At 36.2% G+C, this 21033-nt stretch overlaps 1 protein-coding gene across 2 annotated transcripts in view; it reads right to left on the bottom strand.

Moving 5' to 3' along the window:
* LOC134712605 (uncharacterized) overlaps positions 1-21033 on the bottom strand; it is a 61183-nt gene that overhangs the window by 14963 nt on the left and 25187 nt on the right. For both annotated transcript variants that reach the window (XM_063574326.1, XM_063574327.1), the window contains 7 exons: positions 10211-10320; positions 9882-9957; positions 3942-4015; positions 3441-3552; positions 2154-2235; positions 761-856; positions 221-354 (listed from right to left, as the gene is read on the bottom strand). In XM_063574326.1, the coding sequence (XP_063430396.1) occupies positions 221-354; positions 761-856; positions 2154-2235; positions 3441-3552; positions 3942-4015; positions 9882-9957; positions 10211-10320 (684 nt within the window). The remainder of the gene's footprint in view (positions 1-220; positions 355-760; positions 857-2153; positions 2236-3440; positions 3553-3941; positions 4016-9881; positions 9958-10210; positions 10321-21033) is intronic.

The raw sequence follows: 21033 nt of genomic DNA, 5'->3' as shown, positions 1-21033 counted from the left end.
TGGAAGGAATATTCAATATGCATAACACAAAAAGTTCAGTTTTTTAGCTTGTCTACAGCAATTGATTTCACAAAACATCTTATAAAAAAATATTTCATATATTTATTTTGACTCCTGCTTTCATATAAATTATAATCCTCCCCAAAAAGTCGCCCACAAATAAAATGTTACGAAGTCCAGTCAAAACTCTTAGTTAAATTCTTAAGGATTATATACCCACCTAAAAATCTATACAGTAAACAGAGGACAAGCGTCCATATAATAAACCATGGATTCCAGTTTTTAAGTTCAAACATTCCGTTCTTAAACAGAGCTATACCCAGGAATACAAATATTATACAATCACTGATGGAACTGCAAAACAAGAAGAAATATCAAGATAAATTATATATATACATGTAAACAAAATAATCAAATAAGATGTAGCCATCCAATTTATTTCATTCATATTAAATTGGTATGCTCTATTTTCAGCCTTGCGGGTCATGTTTGTTGGCAGGCAGGGACTTGGATACACATTTTTGAACTGGATAGCCAAAGGATGATTGTGAGCAAAATTTGTTTGGATTGACAACATAGTTGAGGTGAAAAAAATTGTGAAAGTTAGAAGATGATGCATGAAGTAAGACTAGTGAGGAAAAAAGCCCACTTGACCCTCTGGAGTCTTGTGAGCTGAGCATTTTTCACCTAACAAAAAATTTGTCTTTACTGACAAAATATTACCATATTTACCTTAAATCTGTATCAAACTATAGCATACCTTTGCATTTTACTGAAGTATTTAACAGTTGTATGAGACTTTGTAGATATATTGTGGAATGCATACTGTGCCTGTGTTAGTCCACATGCTATAAGGCTGTAAAATAGAATACATTGAATTATATAGACATACTTTTGAGCTACAGTTATTAATACAAACAGATTTGAGGTATATGTTAATGATACAGAAACCCAACAAAAAAATACCAGACAATTTTAAGTCTTTATTTATATATGATGTGAGGTATAGGAGTATCAGCACAAAGTCTAGGGTCACATGTTTACTGTGGATTGTACCTATGGCCAATACAACATAACTCTTACATAATAAGGTTCTATGTAGAAATTGTTGTTGTTGGTGGATCTTTAACAATGTTTAAGTTTCTCGATGTTAAGTTGAAGATGTTTTTTGGTTTATTTTGCATTGTTGGGTTGCTGGCCCATTAAAACAATCTCCTCTTATTCATGTCAAAACAACCTGACAATCAGAATTACCATTTATATATATACCATAGAGTAAATTGAATTATAAATATCTGACTAACATGCTGCAGATACAATGATTAATGCTAAGCTGAATACTAGCAGAATGGGAAGAGAAATGAATACTAAATTGAACCTGTCAAAGATTCTTCTTTAAATTACATCTTTTCCATATTCTATAGGCTTTATTTAGGATGTGAAGTATTTTCATGAATACAATATTATTGAGGTATCAGAATCATACAAACTGAAGTCGTGGTTAGAAAGGCTGCATGTTAGTGCTTTATAATAAATCGTGTTCTTAAACTGACCCTTTACTGTAACTAGCTTATAAGCCTGTTTGCTCATGGCTAGAAATGTTGGATATTGGTGCACCATAATAAATTGTGTTCTAAAATTGACCCTATACTGTAACTAGCTAATTAGTCACTGTTTCTAAAGTTTGTTCGCTCTAGTCAGCTGTAGTCACGACATTTGTACTTCTATTCTGATAGCTTTATTGATCACATGATTTATCATAGTGTAGATGCCTTAATTGCAATTTCTGTAATTCTGTGACGTGAATTCTTAAATATCAACTATATTACCATTACGTCAAACTCTGTAGCAGTTATTCAGTAAAGTGATTGCATGTTAGATTCAGTATAATAAATTGTGAATGGAAATAAATTCAATTAAATTATGTAATTTGTCTTAAATTTCATTTATTTGCCATGGTCTCTTAACGTATTAATATTTTTTATATAAATCCAATATCATGATTTTTTTCTGAACACTTTTCTGTAAAATTTCAGAGTTATTTAATCATGACAAAATGACTGCCAATTTGTAAAAGTTATAAGTAGACAATACTGAACATTCAAGTGTGTTACAATAAGAATGTTAGATTCGTCCAATAGAACTACATTTACCTTATAATTCCTGAGAAATGAAAGAGTTCAGCCATGAGATATGACATGTAGGCCAACACAAATACTGATAATGGTTCTATCACTACAAAACAAAACAGATAAACATCATTAAAAATTACCAAAAAAAATGTGATCTAGTGGTTCCTCAGGGAACCGTTTAGCTCACCTTGATTCTGTGCAAAACTTTTAAGACTAAATTGACAAATATTTTATCAGAATAGACATGTGAAACATAATTCTGTGAAGAATCCATAAATATTTCATCAATATCTACTCGTTTATGAATACCACAATCTTTCAAAAAAGAAATGGAAGTTTCATTTTTTAAACAGTGGAAAGAGATAACAGCAACCTATCAAAATTAGCTCATTCATTTTCCTCTTTATATTCTTATCATATGTTTTTAAAAGATACATTAAGGGTGAATGTTTTATTTTAACAGTGCAATCATTGCGTGACAGTTATCAAGGTCATCAATCATATTACTTAAGAGGAGTTTACTCAGTGAGTTTCACACTATATTATCTTCATAATTTTGAGATTGACAATTAGGATCAAAGCTCCAAAGAACTGAGGTGCCTACCAGTACATACATCCAGATATTATATCTGGTCACAGCTAACTAATTGATTGAAACAACATTATTCCCTGTTCTAATTGATTGATATATTATCAATGATTTAATCAAGACCATATTTCTGTAGTAAGATTGTCAGCTATTCCTGAAGAAATTGTATCATATATCAATGTATCAATAAGAATTGAGTGAATATGACAATATTTCAGAATGACAGAGTTATAAATGAACTATTCATTTTTGATAATTTCTCTTAATCATTCTATACATGTTTCACAATATGTTTTCCATGGAAGGTCACAGCATGTCTGTAAAATGATATTCATCAGAAAGTTTTCTTTGTCATGGAAATTAAATTCTCTTGGGAAACATTTGATTGATACCAGCTATAACAAGATATATCAATGGGATTGGAATTTCTCTGCAAAAATAACTTTTAAGAAAACTTTAAAAAGAAAAAGAATTTTAAGAACATGTACATAATATTTTCCCGAAATTGTTCCTATTCTTTAAAGAAATATGAATAATAAACGATAATAAAAGGGAGAATTACTCTTTTATATTAAGATGAAACTTGTTATAACTTCTTATGTATATAAATAATATTCTGATGCACTCAGTAAATTTACTTCATATTACACTAATAAGGTTATATAAAGACCAAATAAACAGTCAAAATCAAACAACATAAGAAGCTAACTAACACTTACCTCTCACATGCTCTGTATATTTGGTGATTACTGCTGTTATCATACCAAACAATACACCAATAGCAATACCGCCAAAACTTACAACAAAGAAACTTACGATGCCTAAAAATACCTGAAAAAGATTTAAAATAAATCCCTTATGCAAACCAACAAGAGACATACAAATTTTAAGTTAACTTACTACCATCTGCATTTAAATTTCATCTAAAGATTTTTTTTCAGTGGAAGCCAAAAGCTAAGGTAACAATCTTTCTTTAATTATGAAAACTTAATCTTGATCACTGATCCATGAAATGAGGTCAAGGTCAAGTGAACCCATTCTGATGGTCATGCAGACATGGCAAGGAGCTTGTAAAACCAAATAAAGTTATTATATTTCACTTGGAAAAAACATTCAGTTGCTAAAAAACTTAACAGTTTTTTTTATTTAAAGTAGTTTCTGAACCATGAAAATGACGTCAAGGACATCTGATATATATTTATTAGGTATCTATCACAAACCTCAGAAACAGGAATTTCTGGTTCCATCAGATTAAATGTTTTCATTGTGTTGTATATGACTACAGTCACAGCATCTGAAATAAGATAGGTTATTTCATTACATTGAATGAAAGGGAAGATAATCGTTTTAATAACACTGAATTTCTGTAAAATGTCAGTCTGATTAAGATCAAACCTCTCATCCCCCCTTTTTTTCTGAAATTTTGCAACATGACATATAAAAAAACAATAGAAAATTAGAGGTACGATTACAAATTATCAGACTGGTAACAAGAAGAAAAAGAAATTAAATGTAACAAATACTAGAAGCGTTTTAATATTTCCAATCTACAGCAAACCAATAAGATTTTGACAAATTATCAATGGATTTATTGTCTATTTCATGTTTTCCAATTTTATAGGTGGAGGAAGCAGTTTTGCCCAGAGAGAACCAAAACCTTTGGAGACAAAAACTTGCAACGCTCACTCATTCATGATTGGAGTCAAAGCACCTGCCATTTTTTTATTCATTATGTCATTTTTTGTAGGATTAAAAAAAACTCTAAAAAACAACAAAATAAACAAATAACTTGTTCTTATTTTTGTAATGTTTGTTATCTTGAAAAATTTCTTAAAGACTAATATTCTATTGGAAGAAAACATTTAAAACACTATATACTATCCATAACTTGTCAATACTGTCTATCTCAATTAACTGAAGAAAATTGAATATAAAACTGTGACACTCAGATGTCCCTAGCTGATGTGACAATATAAAAACAATAACAGAATCTGGTAAGACCTGTACAAATGTTTCTTGGCTTTGTTCATAATGTTCTGCCATTAATACTAATTGCTTCTTTGTAATGATAAAACTTATGAAGATTACAGTATCTTTCAGAACACAAGTTCCAAGTTCAGTTTATTGGCAAATTCAATTTACTATCAATGTAATCACCATGGTTTTCACACGAAATCTAGTTACTACGATAATGTGGAAGTGATTGATTATTGGTCAGCGGTAAAATTTTGTCAGCTGAACAGAATTTGATTCCAGTTTACAGTCATGAAAGCCACATAATTAAAGCTTTGGCAAATTGCCTAGAAACATAAATTTCTGACCTGTCTGACTTTTTGCTTCAAGGGTAAAATTTTGCATAAAAGGAATCTGGAATGTGTGACATTTGTGTTGTGATGCTTAATCATCACAATTATATTTACAGTCAATTCAAAACAAATCAACTATAAACGTGCCTAACTTAAATAACTGTTGATGGAGTGTGTACTTTACAGAATAAGTCCATAATGATCTGCTATTAACCCTACATTCCACAGTCAATAAAGAAAACAATCAACATGACTTGTTCACTGTCATACTTATAATGAATGATATCAAGTGCAACATTTACTTAAAACGATTGTATTGACATTTCAAACTATTGTATTGACACTTTTAACAACTAAAAATGAAATATTCTGTAATATATATGGTTATCATCTGATGCTACATTTAAACTCCTTAATTATGTCAAGAAAATAAAGATGTTTTGCCATTTGAATACAATTGATTGCATTGATCTCCTGAAACTACAATCTCAGCATTTCAAAGGGAATTTGAACCACAAAACGAAAGATAACATATAAATAATACACATCTCTGTTGGGGCTTCTACAAAGCCAGCTTGGCTTACAGATTAGGAAAATGTGATATTCAATAGCACTTCCTTGACTACATTGATGCTACCAAATCTATGAAAAAAATCCAATGCAATTTTTATTGTAAAAGTTCATATTCAATCTGGTTATGTACCATAAACAGAGTTGCATATTGGTTGTTGTAACTGATGTTTTTTTGAAACTTTTTGTTTTATTTTGGATATAACAATTGTAAAGTCTTCTGTCAATCTTTATAAAATAAGAGAAAAAAAAAGAAAGTGACCTCGACCTTTGACATACAGACCAAAAATGTAATTTGATGATAAAACAAGAATGTGTCCCCAGTTCACGAATGCCCGACTCGCGCTATCATTTTCTATGTTCAGTGGACCATGAAATTGGGGTAAAAACTCTAATTTTTGCATTAAAATTAAAAAGATCATATCAAAGGGAACATGTGTACAAAGTTTGAAGTCGATTGAACTTCAACTTCATCAAAAACTACCTTGACCAAAAACTTTAACCTGAAGTGGGACAGACAGACAAATGGACGCACAGACCAGAAAACATAATGTCCCTCTACTATCGTAGGTGGGGCATAAAAATTTGCACAAATTTCAATTTCTGCTATGACCTTTGGCATAGTGATGTGACTTGACCTTTGACCTTAAGTGACCTAAATTGAAATAACAAGTCTATTCCACACCCAATGGGGCATTATCATACCATACTTTGTACAAAATGAAAGAATTTGTTGAGAAATAGAAATGTTGATGTCAGGATACGTGGACAGCATACCAGAATTTCAGTATTTTTAACGATGCATTAAGGCTTTTTTGATCTGATCCATTCTATTTCTCTTTTTCAATCTGTCAAATACTGGCCATATTTTTGCCTCTTTTCCTTTTTTTAAGGACTAAACTTCTGAACAGCAAAAATAAAATCATATTTTCAGTTTGTGCCTTAGAGACTGAACTTGCACAGAAGTCAACTCCTTTAAACAACCTTTATAACTAGTACTATAACATTAATTTCTATATCATGTACTGAATAATCTGTTGAAATTATTTTTTCCCCCGTAAAAATTAGATTCTGTGTTAATGTAATATGATTGATATGCCAATGTTCTCTGACAACATAAATGGTAGCAATCTTACTGCACCAGAAGTGCCTTTTTAGAATTATTGGCACTTTAGTGATGCTTTGGCAAAATTATTACCTATAGATATAGTAAAATTTAAAGTTAATATAAAATGTTAATATGGAATTGTTAGTCCTTATATCAAATGCATCAAACTTGGTAAATTAACAGGTTTACATGAGAACATCTGAACTAAATACAGACTTTATTTGTTTGTATATTTTAATACTGGAAACGAATATGAAGTTAATAGGTCTATTACTCCTAGAATTTTATACAAAGGTATTTCCACTTATGCTAGGAAAGACCTTATTGTTTTTATTATTCATTTCCTTATTTTCATGTAAATTTGAACAAAGGCATTTTCAAACAAGGTCTTTTGATATCAAATATCAATGGAGAAATTTTCCTTCACAAACCCTATTTTAGATAACAACATTCTAACCTTCATATTTATTTGTCAATAGAATCAAGGGTGAACTCAAAAATAATCAATGTCTCACATAAAAAAACACTTCTTTATCATGTGATAAATTCCCTGTAAACAGAGTCAATATTCCTCATTTTTGCTTATTTATTATGATTGTCATGCAATATGACTACTAAAGGACAATCATGTGACAACCTTGAGATATCTAAGTCAGATAAGCACCGGTCATCAGTTAGATATACTCGAGAAGAAATACAAGATTGGTGTTTACAAATTGTAATGGTCAAACTCATCTCATAAATACTAATAGAATCCTTGTGTAAATGGTGGATATAAACCACAATGACCTTTAGATCAATATGCAATGTATGTTCTTTGAACATGAAGAGTTCTGATGAGCAATTGTCTGTCTTAGGAGTAAAGCAACAGTATTTAGTGAGCTCACTTTAGCATCTTTATAACTCAGGTACAAAGAAAAAATCTGTAAATTTAATGGAAAAAATCTCTCACTTAAGAAATAATTTCTTCATGCAATGCCCAGTATAACCATTTAACATGGGTAGGCATTGAATTAGTCAATATCTTTATATCAAGCATAAGCTTAAAATGTTATGAAATATAATATAGAACATGGCATGATAGAATTATTTCAATTCTAATAAAAACAAGAGCCTGAATCGCTCACCTTAATTGTTTGGTTAAATCTCTCATCAATGATTATTTTGGCTTTTCAATTTATTTAAATGTTCTTTGAATCGTCCTATTTTCTTCAAAAGCAAAAAAAAATCATTTTCTCCTATTTTCTATTTTAGCCATAGGAGCTATGTTTCTTGACATACAAGGAAATGAAATATAAAATTTATACTAGATACTCTGAAACTCATTTAGCCTAAGTTTGGCTGAAATTGATACAGCAGTTTCAAAGGAGAAGATTTTTTAAAGTAAGTCAACATGATGAACAAATTGTGAAAAAAGTCTTTAAAGGGCAATAACTCCTTAAGGGGTCAATTGACAATTTTGGTCAAATTGACTTATTTGTAGATCTTACTTTGCTTAACATTTTTGCTATTAACAGTTTATCTGTATCTATAATAGTATTCAAGATAATAACCAAAAACTGCAAAATTTCTTTAAAATCATCAATTCAGGGGCATTATACCTGTAAAACCAGTTACCCAATTCGGCTGAAAATTACAGGACAGGTAGACCTTGAGCTGATAAATACTTTAACTTCTTGTCTTATTTGCTCTCAATGCTGGAGTTTTTGAGATATAAGCCAAAAACTGCATTTTACCCTGTGATCTATTTTTAGCCATGACGGCCATGTTTTTTGACGAAATACAAAATAAAGCACAAACTTTATTTTATACACCCTACTGATCATTCAGTTGAAGTTTGGTTGAATTTAGTTGAGTAGTTTTAGAGGAGAAGATTTTTTAAAGTTAGCAAATATGATGAACAAATTGTGAAAAATTGTCATTAAAGGACAATAACCCCTTAAGGGGTCAATTGACAATTTTGGTCATATTAACTTATTTGTGGATCTTACTTTGCTGATCATTTTTGCTATTTACAGTTTATCTTTATCTATAATAATATTTAAAATAATGACCAAAAACTGCAAAATTTCCTTAAAATTACCAATTAAGTGGCAGCAACCCAACAATTGGTTGTTTGATTCATCTGCAAATTTCAGGGCTGATAGATATTGACCTAATGAACATTTTTACCTGAAGTCAGATTTGCTCTAAATGCTTTCGTTTTTGAGATATAAGCCAAAAACTGCATTTGACCCCTATGTTCTATTTTAAGTAACGGCAGCCATGTTTTTGACAGATCAAAAATCAAAGCACACACATTGTGCAGGATAATCTAAGGAACAATCATGCTAAGTTTTAACCAAATCCATTCAGTAGTTTCAGAGGAGAAGATTTTTTAAAGTTAGCAAATATGATGAACAAATTGTGAAAAATTGTCATTAAAGGACAATAACCCCTTAAGGGGTCAGTTGACAATTTTGGTCATATTAACTTATTTGTAGATCTTACTTTGCTGATCAATTTTGCTGTTTACAGTTTATCTTTATCTATAATAATATTCAAGATAATGACCAAAAACTGCAAAATTTCCTTAAAATTACCAATTAAGTGGCAGCAACCCAACTATGGTTTGTTTGATTCATCTGAAAATTTCAGGGCTGATAGATCTTGACCTAATGAACATTTTTACCCCATGTCAGATTTGCTCTAAATGCTTTCGTTTTTGAGATATAAGCCAAAAACTGCATTTGACCCCTATGTTCTATTTTAAGTAACGGCGGCCATGTTTTTTGACGGATCAAAAATCGAAGCGCACATTTGGTGCAGGATATACTAAGGAACAATCATGCTAAGTTTCATTCAAATCCATTCAGTCGTTTCAGAGGAGAAGATGTTTGAAAAATTGTTAACGACGACGACGACGGACGCCAAGTGATGAGAAAAGGCCAGGTGAGCTAAAAATCAGAACCTTTGAACTTTGAAGGGAATCTATAAGACACATTAGAAAGGTAGCCATTTTGATTGGACTAAAAATGGCAAACTTACTTTGAAGAATGATTTTACCCCAAAAAATATCCATTTCGATTTGTTCAAAATACCATTTAATTAGAACATATGTTTGTTTAGAAATCAGAATTAGGGCTTGTATCATGAGTTATCCAGACCACTATCACATAAATTTAGTAAAGACTCACCGTTTAATAAAGATTCCCCAAACACCAGAAAATACAGCACATTATTAACTCCAATCTCTTGGAAAATGGCAAGAACCTAAAATGTCCAAAAAAAAATTAGAGTAAAACAATAACAAAGCATGATTCAAAGCTAAATATTTAAAAGTGTCATATTTTTTTCTAAGGTATAAAAAGGATGCTGTGACCTAGAATCTAAAACCATTATTTGTAGAATTGGGTATTGATGAATGGCAGATCTTTGATTGCTTTTTGTGAACTTTTATTACCATTCTTCATAGACAGAGTGATTTTCTCAATAATTTATGTCATATACACCAAACAGTACTTACAGCCACTGGATCTACAGCAACTATTATGGAACTAAATACAAGGCACTCAATCATTTGTATGTTAGTATCACCCATTGCTCCACTACTAGCCAAGCCATATAAAGTTGGACCTGCAAAGTGAACATCTATTATAGAAAGGAATAGATATTTCTATTTTTTTCTCAATATAACGAAAAACATGATCACCAAAAAAAACCATTATGAACTGACATCAAAAGTTAACAGCAACAAATCTGTGACATGACCTCTCTAACATCCTAGAACATACCTGATACATAATAGAAGGGGATGTGGTATGATTGCCAATGGGACCTCTCTAACATCCTAGAACATACCTGATACATAATAGAAGGGGATGTGGTATGATTGCCAATGGGACCTCTCTAACATCCTAGAGTATACCTGATACATAATAGAAGGGGATGTGGTATGATTGCCAATGGGACCTCTCTAACATCATAGAACATACCTGATACATAATAGAAGGGGATGTGGTATGATTGCCAATGGGACCTCTCTAACATCCTAGAGTATACCTGATACATAATAGAAGGGGATGTGGTATGATTGCCAATGGGACCTCTCTAACATCCTAGAACATACCTGATACATAATAGAAGGGGATGTGGTATGATTGCCAATGGGACCTCTCTAACATCCTAGAACATACCTGATACATAATAGAAGGGGATGTGGTATGATTGCCAATGGGACCTCTCTAACATCCTAGAACATACCTGATACATAATAGAAGGGGATGTGGTATGATTGCCAATGGGACCTCTCTAACATCCTAGAGTATACCAGATACATAATAGAAGGGGATGTGGTATGATTGCCAATGGGACCTCTCTAACATCCTAGAACATACCTGATACATAATAGAAGGGGATGTGGTATGATTGCCAAATGGGACCTCTCTAACATCCTAGAGTATACCAGATACATAATAGAAGGGGATGTGGTATGATTGCCAATGGGACCTCTCTAACATCCTAGAACATACCTGATACATAATAGAAGGGGATGTGGTATGATTGCCAATGGGACCTCTCTAACATCCTAGAACATACCTGATACATAATAGAAGGGGATGTGGTATGATTGCCAAATGGGACCTCTCTAACATCCTAGAGTATACCAGATACATAATAGAAGGGGATGTGGTATGATTGCCAATGGGACCTCTCTAACATCCTAGAACATACCTGATACATAATAGAAGGGGATGTGGTATGATTGCCAATGGGACCTCTCTAACATCCTAGAGTATACCAGATACATAATAGAAGGGGATGAGGTATGATTGCCAATGGGACCTCTCTAACATCCTAGAACATACCTGATACATAATAGAAGGGGATGTGGTATGATTGCCAATGGGACCTCTCTAACATCCTAGAGTATACCAGATACATAATAGAAGGGGATGTGGTATGATTGCCAATGGGACCTCTCTAACATCCTAGAACATACCTGATACATAATAGAAGGGGATGTGGTAAGATTGCCAATGGGACCTCTCTAACATCCTAGAACATACCTGATACATAATAGAAGGGGATGTGGTATGATTGCCAATGGGACCTCTCTAACATCCTAGAACATACCTGATACATAATAGAAGGGGATGTGGTATGATTGCCAAATGGGACCTCTCTAACATCCTAGAGTATACCAGATACATAATAGAAGGGGATGTGGTATGATTGCCAAATGGGACCTCTCTAACATCCTAGAACATACCTGATACATAATAGAAGGGGATGTGGTATGATTGCCAATGGGACCTCTCTAACATCCTAGAACATACCTGATACATAATAGAAGGGGATGTGGTATGATTGCCAATGGGACCTCTCTAACATCCTAGAACATACCTGATACATAATAGAAGGGGATGTGGTATGATTGCCAAATGGGACCTCTCTAACATCCTAGAGTATACCAGATACATAATAGAAGGGGATGTGGTATGATTGCCAATGGGACCTCTCTAACATCCTAGAACATACCTGATACATAATAGAAGGGGATGTGGTATGATTGCCAATGGGACCTCTCTAACATCCTTGTAACATACCTGATACATAATAGAAGGGGATGTGGTATGATTGCCAAATGGGACCTCTCTAACATCCTAGAGTATACCAGATACATAATAGAAGGGGATGTGGTATGATTGCCAATGGGACCTCTCTAACATCCTAGAACATACCTGATACATAATAGAAGGGGATGTGGTATGATTGTAAATGGGACCTCTCTAACATCCTAGAGTATACCTGATACATAATAGAAGGGGATGTGGTATGATTGCCAATGGGACCTCTCTAACATCCTAGAACATACCTGATACATAATAGAAGGGGATGTGGTATGATTGCCAATGGGACCTCTCTAACATCCTAGAGTATACCAGATACATAATAGAAGGGGATGTGGTATGATTGCCAATGGGACCTCTCTAACATCCTAGAACATACCTGATACATAATAGAAGGGGATGTGGTATGATTGCCAATGGGACCTCTCTAACATCCTAGAGTATACCAGATACATAATAGAAGGGGATGTGGTATGATTGCCAATGGGACCTCTCTAACATCCTAGAGTATACCTGATACATAATAGAAGGGGATGTGGTATGATTGCCAATGGGACCTCTCTAACATCCTAGAGTATACCAGATACATAATAGAAGGGGATGAGGTATGATTGCCAATGGGACCTCTCTAACATCCTAGAGTATACCAGATACATAATAGAAGGGGATGTGGTATGATTGCCAATGGGACCTCTCTAACATCCTAGAACATACCAGATACATAAAAGAAGGGGATGAGGTATGATTGCCAATGGGACCTCTCTAACATCCTAGAGTATACCAGATACATAATAGAAGGGGATGTGGTATGATTGCCAATGGGACCTCTCTAACATCCTAGAGTATACCTGATACATAATAGAAGGGGATGTGGTATGATTGCCAATGGGACCTCTCTAACATCCTAGAACATACCTGATACATAATAGAAGGGGATGTGGTATGATTGCCAATGGGACCTCTCTAACATCCTAGAGTATACCAGATACATAATAGAAGGGGATGAGGTATGATTGCCAATGGGACCTCTCTAACATCCTAGAACATACCTGATACATAATAGAAGGGGATGTGGTATGATTGCCAATGGGACCTCTCTAACATCCTAGAGTATACCAGATACATAATAGAAGGGGATGTGGTATGATTGCCAATGGGACCTCTCTAACATCCTAGAGTATACCAGATACATAATAGAAGGGGATGTGGTATGATTGCCAATGGGACCTCTCTAACATCCTAGAACATACCTGATACATAATAGAAGGGGATGAGGTATGATTGCCAATGGGACCTCTTTAACATCCTAGAGTATACCAGATACATAATAGAAGGGGATGAGGTATGATTGCCAATGGGACCTCTCTAACATCCTAGAGTATACCTGATACATAATAGAAGGGGATGAGGTATGATTGCCAATGGGACCTCTCTAACATCCTAGAACATACCTGATACATAATAGAAGGGGATGTGGTATGATTGCCAATGGGACCTCTCTAACATCCTAGAACATACCTGATACATAATAGAAGGGGATGTGGTATGCTTGCCAATGGGACCTCTCTAACATCCTAGAGTATACCAGATACATAATAGAAGGGGATGTGGTATGATTGCCAATGGGACCTCTCTAACATCCTAGAGTATACCTGATACATAATAGAAGGGGATGTGGTATGATTGCCAATGGGACCTCTCTAACATCCTAGAGTATACCAGATACATAATAGAAGGGGATGAGGTATGATTGCCAATGGGACCTCTCTAACATCCTAGAGTATACCAGATACATAATAGAAGGGGATGTGGTATGATTGCCAATGGGACCTCTCTAACATCCTAGAACATACCAGATACATAATAGAAGGGGATGAGGTATGATTGCCAATGGGACCTCTCTAACATCCTAGAGTATACCAGATACATAATAGAAGGGGATGTGGTATGATTGCCAATGGGACCTCTCTAACATCCTAGAGTATACCTGATACATAATAGAAGGGGATGTGGTATGATTGCCAATGGGACCTCTCTAACATCCTAGAGTATACCAGATACATAATAGAAGGGGATGTGGTATGATTGCCAATGGGACCTCTCTAACATCCTAGAGTATACCTGATACATAATAGAAGGGGATGTGGTATGATTGCCAATGGGACCTCTCTAACATCCTAGAGTATACCAGATACATAATAGAAGGGGATGTGGTATGATTGCCAATGGGACCTCTCTAACATCCTAGAACATACCTGATACATAATAGAAGGGGATGTGGTATGCTTGCCAATGGGACCTCTCTAACATCCTTGTAACATACCTGATACATAATAGAAGGGGATGTGGTATGATTGCCAAATGGGACCTCTCTAACATCCTAGAGTATACCAGATACATAATAGAAGGGGATGTGGTATGATTGCCAATGGGACCTCTCTAACATCCTAGAACATACCTGATACATAATAGAAGGGGATGTGGTATGATTGTAAATGGGACCTCTCTAACATCCTAGAGTATACCTGATACATAATAGAAGGGGATGTGGTATGATTGCCAATGGGACCTCTCTAACATCCTAGAACATACCTGATACATAATAGAAGGGGATGTGGTATGATTGCCAATGGGACCTCTCTAACATCCTAGAGTATACCAGATACATAATAGAAGGGGATGTGGTATGATTGCCAATGGGACCTCTCTAACATCCTAGAGTATACCTGATACATAATAGAAGGGGATGTGGTATGATTGCCAATGGGACCTCTCTAACATCCTAGAACATACCTGATACATAATAGAAGGGGATGTGGTATGATTGCCAATGGGACCTCTCTAACATCCTAGAGTATACCAGATACATAATAGAAGGGGATGAGGTATGATTGCCAATGGGACCTCTCTAACATCCTAGAACATACCTGATACATAATAGAAGGGGATGTGGTATGATTGCCAATGGGACCTCTCTAACATCCTAGAGTATACCAGATACATAATAGAAGGGGATGTGGTATGATTGCCAATGGGACCTCTCTAACATCCTAGAGTATACCAGATACATAATAGAAGGGGATGTGGTATGATTGCCAATGGGACCTCTCTAACATCCTAGAACATACCTGATACATAATAGAAGGGGATGAGGTATGATTGCCAATGGGACCTCTCTAACATCCTAGAGTATACCAGATACATAATAGAAGGGGATGAGGTATGATTGCCAATGGGACCTCTCTAACATCCTAGAGTATACCTGATACATAATAGAAGGGGATGAGGTATGATTGCCAATGGGACCTCTCTAACATCCTAGAACATACCTGATACATAATAGAAGGGGATGTGGTATGATTGCCAATGGGACCTCTCTAACATCCTAGAACATACCTGATACATAATAGAAGGGGATGTGGTATGATTGCCAATGGGACCTCTCTAACATCCTAGAACATACCTGATACATAATAGAAGGGGATGTGGTATGATTGCCAATGGGACCTCTCTAACATCCTAGAACATACCTGATACATAATAGAAGGGGATGTGGTATGATTGCCAATGGGACCTCTCTAACATCCTAGAGTATACCAGATACATAATAGAAGGGGATGAGGTATGATTGCCAATGGGACCTCTCTAACATCCTAGAGTATACCAGATACATAATAGAAGGGGATGTGGTATGATTGCCAATGGGACCTCTCTAACATCCTAGAACATACCAGATACATAATAGAAGGGGATGAGGTATGATTGCCAATGGGACCTCTCTAACATCCTAGAGTATACCAGATACATAATAGAAGGGGATGTGGTATGATTGCCAATGGGACCTCTCTAACATCCTAGAGTATACCTGATACATAATAGAAGGGGATGTGGTATGATTGCCAATGGGACCTCTCTAACATCCTAGAGTATACCAGATACATAATAGAAGGGGATGTGGTATGATTGCCAATGGGACCTCTCTAACATCCTAGAGTATACCTGATACATAATAGAAGGGGATGTGGTATGATTGCCAATGGGACCTCTCTAACATCCTAGAGTATACCAGATACATAATAGAAGGGGATGTGGTATGATTGCCAATGGGACCTCTCTAACATCCTAGAACATACCTGATACATAATAGAAGGGGATGTGGTATGCTTGCCAATGGGACCTCTCTAACATCCTTGTAACATACCTGATACATAATAGAAGGGGATGTGGTATGATTGCCAAATGGGACCTCTCTAACATCCTAGAGTATACCAGATACATAATAGAAGGGGATGTGGTATGATTGCCAATGGGACCTCTCTAACATCCTAGAACATACCTGATACATAATAGAAGGGGATGTGGTATGATTGTAAATGGGACCTCTCTAACATCCTAGAGTATACCTGATACATAATAGAAGGGGATGTGGTATGATTGCCAATGGGACCTCTCTAACATCCTAGAACATACCTGATACATAATAGAAGGGGATGTGGTATGATTGCCAATGGGACCTCTCTAACATCCTAGAGTATACCAGATACATAATAGAAGGGGATGTGGTATGATTGCCAATGGGACCTCTCTAACATCCTAGAGTATACCTGATACATAATAGAAGGGGATGTGGTATGATTGCCAATGGGACCTCTCTAACATCCTAGAACATACCTGATACATAATAGAAGGGGATGTGGTATGATTGCCAATGGGACCTCTCTAACATCCTAGAGTATACCAGATACATAATAGAAGGGGATGAGGTATGATTGCCAATGGGACCTCTCTAACATCCTAGAACATACCTGATACATAATAGAAGGGGATGTGGTATGATTGCCAATGGGACCTCTCTAACATCCTAGAGTATACCAGATACATAATAGAAGGGGATGTGGTATGATTGCCAATGGGACCTCTCTAACATCCTAGAGTATACCAGATACATAATAGAAGGGGATGTGGTATGATTGCCAATGGGACCTCTCTAACATCCTAGAACATACCTGATACATAATAGAAGGGGATGAGGTATGATTGCCAATGGGACCTCTCTAACATCCTAGAGTATACCAGATACATAATAGAAGGGGATGAGGTATGATTGCCAATGGGACCTCTCTAACATCCTAGAGTATACCTGATACATAATAGAAGGGGATGAGGTATGATTGCCAATGGGACCTCTCTAACATCCTAGAACATACCTGATACATAATAGAAGGGGATGTGGTATGATTGCCAATGGGACCTCTCTAACATCCTAGAACATACCTGATACATAATAGAAGGGGATGTGGTATGATTGCCAATGGGACCTCTCTAACATCCTAGAACATACCTGATACATAATAGAAGGGGATGTGGTATGATTGCCAATGGGACCTCTCTAACATCCTAGAACATACCTGATACATAATAGAAGGGGATGTGGTATGATTGCCAATGGGACCTCTCTAACATCCTAGAACATACCTGATACATAATAGAAGGGGATGTGGTAAGATTGCCAATGGGACCTCTCTAACATCCTAGAACATACCTGATACATAATAGAAGGGGATGTGGTATGATTGCCAATGGGACCTCTCTAACATCCTAGAACATACCTGATACATAATAGAAGGGGATGTGGTATGATTGCCAATGGGACCTCTCTAACATCCTAGAACATACCTGATACATAATAGAAGGAGATGTGGTATGATTGCCAATGGGACCTCTCTAACATCCTAGAGTATACCAGATACATAATAGAAGGGGATGTGGTATGATTGCCAATGGGACCTCTCTAACATCCTAGAACATACCTGATACATAATAGAAGGGGATGTGGTATGATTGCCAATGGGACCTCTCTAACATCCTAGAACATACCTGATACATAATAGAAGGGGATGTGGTATGATTGCCAATGGGACCTCTCTAACATCCTAGAACATACCTGATACATAATAGAAGGGGATGTGGTATGATTGCCAATGGGACCTCTCTAACATCCTAGAACATACCTGATACATAATAGAAGGGGATGTGGTATGATTGCCAATGGGACCTCTCTAACATCCTAGAACATACCTGATACATAATAGAAGGGGATGTGGTATGATTGCCAATGGGACCTCTCTAACATCCTAGAACATACCTGATACATAATAGAAGGGGATGTGGTATGATTGCCAATGGGACCTCTCTAACATCCTAGAGTATACCTGATACATAATAGAAGGGGATGTGGTATGATTGCCAATGGGACCTCTCTAACATCCTAGAACATACCTGATACATAATAGAAGGGGATGTGGTATGATTGCCAATGGGACCTCTCTAACATCCTAGAACATACCTGATACATAATAGAAGGGGATGTGGTATGCTTGCCAATGGGACCTCTCTAACATCCTAGAACATACCTGATACATAATAGAAGGGGATGTGGTATGCTTGCCAATGGGACCTCTCTAACATCCTAGAGTATACCTGATACATAATAGAAGGGGATGTGGTATGATTGCCAATGGGACCTCTCTAACATCCTAGAACATACCTGATACATAATAGAAGGGGATGTGGTATGATTGCCAATGGGACCTCTCTAACATCCTAGAACATACCTGATACATAATAGAAGGGGATGTGGTATGATTGCCAATGGGACCTCTCTAACATCCTAGAACATACCTGATACATAATAGAAGGGGATGTGGTATGATTGCCAAATGGGACCTCTCTAACATTCTAGAGTATACCAGATACATAATAGAAGGGGATGTGGTATGATTGCCAATGGGACCTCTCTAACATCCTAGAACATACCTGATACATAATAGAAGGAGATGTGGTATGATTGCCAATGGGACCTCTCTAACATCCTAGAGTATACCAGATACATAATAGAAGGGGATGTGGTATGATTGCCAATGGGACCTCTCTAACATCCTAGAACATACCTGATACATAATAGAAGGGGATGTGGTATGATTGCCAATGGGACCTCTCTAACATCCTAGAACATACCTGATACATAATAGTAGGGGATGTGGTATGATTGCCAATGGGACCTCTCTAACATCCTAGAACATACCTGATACATAATAGAAGGGGATGTGGTATGATTGCCAATGGGACCTCTCTAACATCCTAGAACATACCTGATACATAATAGAAGGGGATGTGGTATGATTGCCAATGGGACCTCTCTAACATCCTAGAACATACCTGATACATAATAGAAGGGGATGTGGTATGATTGCCAATGGGACCTCTCTAACATCCTAGAACATACCTGATACATAATAGAAGGGGATGTGGTATGATTGCCAATGGGGCCTCTCTAACATCCTAGAGTATACCTGATACATAATAGAAGGGGATGTGGTATGATTGCCAATGGGACCTCTCTAACATCCTAGAACATACCTGATACATAATAGAAGGGGATGTGGTATGATTGCCAATGGGACCTCTCTAACATCCTAGAACATACCTGATACATAATAGAAGGGGATGTGGTATGCTTGCCAATGGGACCTCTCTAACATCCTAGAACATACCTGATACATAATAGAAGGGGATGTGGTATGCTTGCCAATGGGACCTCTCTAACATCCTAGAGTATACCTGATACATAATAGAAGGGGATGTGGTATGATTGCCAATGGGACCTCTCTAACATCCTAGAACATACCTGATACATAATAGAAGGGGATGTGGTATGATTGCCAATGGGACCTCTCTAACATCCTAGAACATACCTGATACATAATAGAAGGGGATGTGGTATGATTGCCAATGGGACCTCTCTAACATCCTAGAGTATACCTGATACATAATAGAAGGGGATGTGGTATGATTGCCAATGGGACCTCTCTAACATCCTAGAACATACCTGATACATAATAGAAGGGGATGTGGTATGCTTGCCAATGGGACCTCTCTAACATCCTAGAACATACCTGATACATAATAGAAGGGGATGTGGTATGATTGCCAATGGGACCTCTCTAACATCCTAGAACATACCTGATACATAATAGAAGGGGATGTGGTATGATTGCCAATGGGACCTCTCTAACATCCTAGAACATACCTGATACATAATAGAAGGGGATGTGGTATGATTGCCAATGGGACCTCTCTAACATCCTAGAGTATACCTGATACATAATAGAAGGGGATGTGGTATGCTTGCCAATGGGACCTCTCTAACATCCTAGAACATACCTGATACATAATAGAAGGGGATGTGGTATGATTGCCAATGGGACCTCTCTAACATCCTAGAACATACCTGATACATAATAGAAGGAGATGTGGTATGATTGCCGATGGGACCTCTCTAACATCCTAGAACATACCTGATACATAATAGAAGGAGATGTGGTATGATTGCCAATGGGACCTCTCTAACATCCTAGAACATACCTGATACATAATAGAAGGGGATGTGGTATGATTGCCAATGGGACCTCTCTAACATCCTAGAACATACCTGATACATAATAGAAGGGGATGTGGTATGATTGCCAAATGGGACCTCTCTAACATCCTAGAACATACCTGATACATAATAGAAGGAGATGTGGTATGATTGCCGATGGGACCTCTCTAACATCCTAGAACATACCTGATACATAATAGAAGGAGATGTGGTATGATTGCCAATGGGACCTCTCTAACATCCTAGAACATACCTGATACATAATAGAAGGGGATG

This window comes from Mytilus trossulus, chromosome 3 (genome assembly GCF_036588685.1).
Source record: "Mytilus trossulus isolate FHL-02 chromosome 3, PNRI_Mtr1.1.1.hap1, whole genome shotgun sequence".
Lineage (NCBI taxonomy): Eukaryota > Metazoa > Mollusca > Bivalvia > Mytilida > Mytilidae > Mytilus > Mytilus trossulus.
The sequence above is the reverse complement of the archived record's forward strand: the minus strand, read 5'-3'. Positions and strand labels throughout refer to the sequence as shown.